We start from the raw sequence: 7,372 nt of genomic DNA, 5'->3' as shown, positions 1-7,372 counted from the left end.
ACCTATAGACTGAAAATGGGTAGGAATGTGTCTAAAGATGGTGTTCCCTGGAAGACACTCCCATTCACCATAGGCCAAGCACCATCTGTTCCTCCAAGACTTCTGAGTACTGGGCTTATGCCCGATAAAGTAACCCCTCTCTTTTGCCTTCCGACAATTGGCTTGTACCCAGCCAAAGGTTCCCTGTTGCTTGGAGGTCGAATACAAGTACTGTTCACCCGTTTTGCGTTTACTCCTATGATGGAAGGGCAAAGTTCCCCACCGCTTTGAGAACCATAGACTGTCAACAAGTCAGCTTTCTTTGGTGTGCGAGCGTGCCATCGCTAGTAATAAAATTTAGCAGACTTAGTTTGGAATGGATAACTTGCGCCTAAGTTACTGATTTCTGCAAACAAACGATTGTAAATTTGGGTGAGAAATATCTCCCAAGTAAGTTCTTTTCTTGCCTCAGATCTGGTGAGGACTTTAACAATTTATCTCAAGATAAAGAGGTTGTTCGCCGAATGGTTGATGGAATTTAAACTGCTTTTAGGCGTAATCGCTTTTACAAAACTATAACAATAAATACTCATGCTAGAGAGAGATGAAGATACAGCTAGAACTCCATTTCATCGATGGAAGGTTCTGATCCGCTAGACTGACATGCCCGTCAATGGACCGCTGACCAATTTGATCGCTAAGCTTCAATCAGAATCGATACCAAAGGTTGATCTCGCAGAGCTTCAATGTACCTCAAGCTTTTGTGAAGCTTTTGAGGCGTAATCTGCGGTTTCTCGATCTGCGCGTATGCTGCTTTTGAGGGCTTTAGGGGCTAGAGACTGCAGTGAATTTTGCTGAGGTTTTCCATGTTTGGGAAAGCTCAAGCTCTACTGTCTTGGTTTTTGCTGAACCAAATTTGTAACGAGAGAAATCTCGTTTTGAATGACTTATTCCTTAAGTCTGAGCCTTGGGAATTATGATCTGAAGCTGGTTTCACTTGAAATTCAAGTGGGCTTTTTGGTTGATTTTTGAGTTGTCCATTTGACTGATGGTTAACTTGTGTAAGATTTTTGTTTGATTGGATGATGAATGTTTTTTTGTTGTCTACTCTTTCTTTGTATTTATAGTCCTCTGGAGTAGGGTGATTCTGCTTAATATTGGGCAGCAAAAAGATATCTCCCCCTTTTTTTCTTTTTTAATGGAAAGAAAGAAAATAGGATTTCATCAGTTTTGGCAGATAGGCTCTCAAATAGGCAATCACTTCCCTGTTTTTCTTGAAAAAGAACCTAATCTCTTTTCCCAATTTTAACTGCCCCTTGTGAGATTTCATCCGTGATGGTTAGTTTGACTTCTTTTCTGACAGCTCCCTGCTTTCCTGCTTATCCTCTCTATAGAATAGAAGAAAAAATCTATATATATATATATATATGTAAGAGGGATTTTGCTCTTCAGTTTTTTCAGGGTTTTTCAGAACGGCTTGATGTCATAAACTTTTCAATCACTTCTTCTATGACAGTTGCCATTGTTGACTTTTCTTTATCCCGAGATGTCACGTGGGATTGTTTCTGCCTCTCAGGCTTCCCTTTTTACCACAACGGGCCTGTGAGGCCAAGGTTTAGTTTTGTTTGCTTTGATAAGCTTTGGGCTGGGTGTGTCAATTTTTAGGCCCAAACAAGTACATAAGCTGCTCAAATGTTGGCTCCCCCAACCCACCACCAAGCAATATAAACTCCATACAAAAGTAGCCAAAAGTTGGGATTGTATTGCCCCGGCGCATACCCCAAATTGGCCAACATCATCTGTACCCAAGGATGAAACGGTAGTCTGAGGCCATGCTGGTACATATCCGTGAAAATCATAACTGAACCCTCCGGAGGATATTTCACTACATCCGCAGACTGGGTAACCTCAGGCCCACATAGGGTGGCATACTATAATCTGTCCAAGCTCAATCAACTTTCTTCTCAGTAAGCGTATTCACTTCACCAAAGGGACACCAACCCGGATGTCCACCCCTTCTAAAGTCAAGCCACGACTATACCCATAGACCCTGATGGTGATGTCTGATTGCTCGAGCCCACCTCCGGTGTATGTGCCAAAGCTAGAACCCGATCAACATTGACCTCTAACAATTTATACTTCTTCTGCATTTCCCTATATGCCTCTGACCCAGACTCTACTGATGGCCCAGCCATCTCACCCTCATGAACTACCATCCTAGCTTTTATAAGCCCTTATACCAAACCTTCTGTCTGGGAACTCTCATCTTCAGAACAAACATACTCACTAGCCTCTTCACTCTCAATATCATCCCCACCAAAGGCAGGGGGGTCAGGACCTTCTTTATCAGAACTCTCAGACATCTACAACATTCAAAAACAAGAAAAAGGAACTAATGCACATGGAAGGAGGATCCAAACACAAGAACGCAAAATTGGATGGCATCTACATGCTTTTTGATCTAGATGCATACATTCAACAACTTCATCTCAAGGTTCAGGATGTTCAACATATTCATACTCATGTTCAAGGTGTTCATCCTAATCTTCAACATGTTCATACCAAAAGTTGAGTTTCAATTCAAATATTCAAGGGAAATAAGGTCGAACGTTGTTTGCACCACCACGGAAAGTCGTCGGAAATCACCTTGGCCCTAACACCACCACAAGGTATTTGCCGGAAATCTCTTTTTCTCCTTCTCACTTTCTGGAAATCTTTCTCTCAAATTCTCCAAGTGTGATGCCTTCGCCACTCCAAGTTCCTATTTATATAGTTAGCAAACCCTAGCACCCTTTCACCTTCCCTCCCAAATCCCTTGTACCTGCAACAATTTGAAATTCCAATTTCAAGTTATTCCAAAAAATAAAAAAAATAAAAAATGGAGCAAGGAATTCGAAGGGAACTTGCCGAACGGGAAGGCCCATGGAAACATTTTGGGGGCACAAAATTTCACCTTGCCCGCACTTTGTTGACCCAGCTCCAAGCCTTGACAAACCCAAGCTTTGACAAAATCCTAGTGAGCCGGCTCCAAAGCTTGACAAAAGCCCCAACTCCACATGCTGAAACTACCGCACTTGGCCCAGCTCCAAATCCCCAATATTTGCTGAGGCCCAATCTTGCAACCAAACCCTCAAGTAAGCTGGACCTGCAACCAAAACAACAAATGGGTCAACGGTTTCCTCTACACTCACCCAGCCGCAACATCAAAAGAAGGAAGCCATGCCCTTGCCGAACGGCAAGGGCCATACAAACAAACAACAGGAGGCCTCCCGACGGTAGTTACCTCAGCTTTGACAAAGGACCCAGCTCCAAGTCCTCTTAGGCCAAAATCCGTTCTCACCAAGGGCCCAACCTCAAAGATTCCAAATCTGAAAACAAGGCCCAAGCTCCAGGTTTCGAACAAAGCAATTCCAAACCCAAATTTCACCAAGATTCTGCAGCTCCAGCTCCAAGCACAACACAAAACCAAACTGCCGCAACAGCAAGGACTCAAAAACAGCCCAGCCCAACCAAAGGTCTGCGCAAACATAATTTGCTCAAGACACCCAAGCCACATGGAAAGCCCAGCCCCGAGTCTGCAAGGATTGCCCAAGGCCCGGCTCCGAATTGGGTTCAGCTCTTGTCCGAACTCCAAGTGCCTAGCCTTACCGAAGGCCTAGCCCCAAACCAGCCGAATGAGGCCAAAACCCCAAGCCCAACTACCGAAGGCTTCAAATCTATCTGTTGAAAGACAGAACCGCAAACAAAAATCTCAAGTTAACAAGACAAATCTTCCAAGCACCCTACACATATCCAAATTTCAAAAGGCTCAGCCCCCATTCTCCTTCTAAGAGCCAAGCCAAAGGGAACCTGCCGAACGGCAGGCTCCGTGCACAGGTTTTTGGGGGACTCACAAACCCTTGTAACGAGCTAGCTCCAACTCCAAATGGCTTACCGAACAGCAAGAACCCAGCTCAACAAATCGCAGAAGGCTGAAATCCAGTTTCTCATTCATGGCCGTATGTCTTATTGGTCCATCATGCATTTGGGCTTCTCCTTTTTCTTTTTGGGGCATCAAATTATTATTATTATTTTAAATTTTACTAATGAGGTGATGTGTTTTGAAATTAAAACTTCTTCCAGTCATTAAGAAACACTATTAGACTGAAACATACTGCGAACCATTTTTATTTCTTAAGAGCTAAATCATAAACTTTAAAGGTTACAAAGACGAAGGAAACATCCAAACTTAGATAATATATGCATATACACACCAAAAGAGGTAAAATAGATTTAGGGTTTATTTCGCATGCACTTAACATGCAATTAAAAGAGATGCTTTTTTTCAGGGGTAAACTTCAATAAGAGACCTTAGGCCCAATATATGTGTAATCTTATAGTGAGAGAATCCAGCAGTCAGAAAGAGCTTTTCCCACTCTGCTTCACTACGCTCTTTGCCATTGAGGTCGACCATCATCAAGATATCCCACATGAGCTGAGTTTCAATTGATTTCTTATCCATCTTCTTATTATCTACAGACACATTTATGTCCAGGATGATAACCTTTCCTCCTCCATTTTTGCTCAGAATTGCTTCTCTACTCTTCTTCAATATCTTCACGCTTTCCTCGTCACTCCAATCATGCAGAATCCACTGATCATTGATGCCATACATTAATTAATGGTTAATTACTTTAACGTAAGCCTTGAATTTGTACTCACAATCACATCCGTGCATAGAATTAGCGTATGGTACCTGCTTAATATACTTTGTACATGCATCAATTGGCATGTCATTGTTACTTATTCATTTATGAATAGTAAGGTTTGTTAAGATTTCAGAGAAACGGACCCGCGGACCACTACTAGCAACATCGATATTAATCCCAAATTAACCACCAGCTTAGTCCAAGCTGGTGTGGGGTTTATACAAAAGGGCATATGTTATACATTTTGTCTAAATTTCCAATGTGTGACTTTACATTCTTCAACAAGATTGTCTTTTCGTTTTGAGATTTATTATTAAACTCCATAAAAATTCCTTAAATACACAACTCGGATTGAAAGCCAAGCAAAACAAGGAAGAGTTTAGAAAATTCTGCAAAGGCAAGTGTGAGATGTGTTTACTAACAAGAAAGTAATAATTAATTAGGAAATTAAGGAATAATAAAAATGAGAGAAATAATTGAGTTTTATAATTACCTTGAGGAAAATTGCATTTGCTGGGGGTATCTTCTCAAACATGTCTCCTCCAACAAAATCCAAATTGTGAGTCCCCTGCAAGTTTGCAACAACATGTGGTTGGTCAAAGACAGTGCAATTGATGTTCGGGAAGGCCTTGGCAATGGCCTTGGCCATGGTTCCTGTGCCACCTCCAACATCAACCAAGGAATTTAAACCCTCAAAAACTCCTTCACACTCTTCAACCACTGCCCTTGCTAGCAGTTGAGAGTCAGCCTCCATTGCTTCATTAAACAAGCTACCAAACTTTGGTTGCTGAGCAGCCAAACCCCAAAAAGGCCTACCATGTGCCATCTCAAATGGGGAAGCTGGATGATCCTGATTTCCATGATTGTTCATCTGGCACCAAGTGCCCATTAGATGAAATGGATCTGTTACTACTGGATCAAGAATCATAAGTAAAAATTGTGTGGTGCTTAATGGACTTTCCTTGAGGAGAAGCCTGGAAGCTGGTGTTAGTCTATACACCACAACAGTTTTTTCCTCCTCTTCATCATCAAGATCCTGATGAACAATATTCTCATTGTTGTTATTATCGTTTGGAAGAAGTGGTAGCTGAACTTGCTGGTCTTGTGCAAAGAAATTGGAGTGGACAAGGATTCGCATGAGGCGTGCGATGAAATGAGCTTTCGAAGGGTGGACATTGAGGCCGGAAATGAGATTGGAAAGGGATATGGGTTGGCCATGGCTGTGAATCACATCTGGGATGCCTAATTGAACTGCACACTTTAATGACATGGAGTTTATGAACTGGAAGATATGATTCCACACATGAGCTTGAGCTTGAAGAAGCTCATGGCTAGTAGCACTCACTTTATCATTACTCATTTATCTTAGTGTGTATTTATATGTGTAGCTCAAGAACACCGATGGCTCTCTTATTAAAGTGTTCTATACTGGGGATCTGCTTATATAGTCGTTGCCGACGACACAATCCACATCCCAATTATTTAAGTAAATAATACTAGAAGGGGCCGTACTTATATGCTAATGAGAGTATTTTTGCTCACCACTTTAACTCAATGTGTACCCTCACCACCCATCTTAAATGTTGACATGTATACAAAGGTGTAACCATAGTTAATTTTTATTTTATTTTTATTTTTCTGATGGCATTATTATGAGAGTGAAAAAAACAAAAATCCTTTTAATAAAATTTAATTACAGAAAAACCAAAAACCCAACAGCCACCAGCCCCACGCACCCAACCAATCTGGTAAAATCCGCCGGCAGCTACCTTCTCTCCTCCTTGCCGCCAAAAATACCTCAGCAACCACGCACCCAACCAATCTGGTAAACTCCGTCGGCAGCGACCTTCTCTCCTTCTTGCCGCTAGAAATACCTCAGCAACCACAGCCACCGTTCCCCTGCAGCAATCCAAAATCAGCCGAAGATGGCGAGGTAAGAAGAACCAAAACCGAGTCCAAGAGACCCAAAACAGAATCCAAGAGACCCAAAAATCCGAGCGAGAGAGTTGTCCGATCCTGTTAAAGTTGAAAACAATGGCACGAGCAGAGACTCATATTCAGCCCCAGATTCCAATCCGTAGCTGCCATGGCCGATTGGAAAGAAGAGAGACTTCTAATCGCAAGCCATGTTGTCGATGCCTGAGCGACAAGTTAAATACAAGAAACATTCTGATTTGCCTTGAAGGCCCCACCAACCAATTCAACAAAATGCTAAACCTTCCTGAGTTTTTATTTCTTAAAAATTGATAATCGTTTTAGTTTCTTGTTTTGTAAAAGATATGTTGACTGGGGCGTGGTGGTGAACGAGGTGGGGAGGGAATGGTGGCTGGGTGCTGCACTGCCGGGGATGGTGGCTAGGGTTGTTCTTTCTTTAAAATGTTATTATTATTATTATTATTATTTGGTTTTAAATACTTTAATAAATTTAAAATTTAAAAGTTAACTATGGTTATAACTATAGAAATGTGTCAACTTCTAAAAGGGGTGGTGATGGTACACTTTGAGTTAAAGTGGTGAGCAAAAACGCACCCTTTAAGTAAATGTCTATGTCATTTTACTTTCATTTATTTTTATATTACTCCATTTACCTAAGTTTACAATGTAAATAAGGAAGTACCCCCTATTTGGATTCAAATAAAATACTAGAAAATAAAAGGGAGTTTCACTAAAACACCCAAAATGGGGGCTGAAATTATAAAAAAACC

General features: G+C 41.5%; 1 protein-coding gene across 1 annotated transcript; it reads right to left on the bottom strand.

Annotated features, from left to right (window-relative positions):
* Positions 1-4,117: 4,117 nt before the first annotated feature.
* LOC148917729 (trans-resveratrol di-O-methyltransferase-like) lies at positions 4,118-6,085 on the bottom strand. Its single transcript, XM_089051115.1, has 2 exons — positions 5,161-6,085; positions 4,118-4,612 (listed from the first exon to the last, which is right to left on the bottom strand). Exons 1-2 carry the CDS (start codon positions 6,025-6,027, stop codon positions 4,304-4,306), a joined length of 1,176 nt encoding a protein of 391 aa, XP_088907241.1. The 5' UTR covers positions 6,028-6,085; the 3' UTR covers positions 4,118-4,303.
* Between the last annotated feature and the right edge of the window lie 1,287 nt (positions 6,086-7,372).

This window comes from Prunus mume, linkage group LG4 (genome assembly GCF_029339155.1).
Source record: "Prunus mume cultivar Tortuosa linkage group LG4, ASM2933915v1, whole genome shotgun sequence".
Classification (NCBI taxonomy): Eukaryota; Viridiplantae; Streptophyta; class Magnoliopsida; order Rosales; family Rosaceae; genus Prunus; species Prunus mume.
The sequence above is the reverse complement of the archived record's forward strand: the minus strand, read 5'-3'. Positions and strand labels throughout refer to the sequence as shown.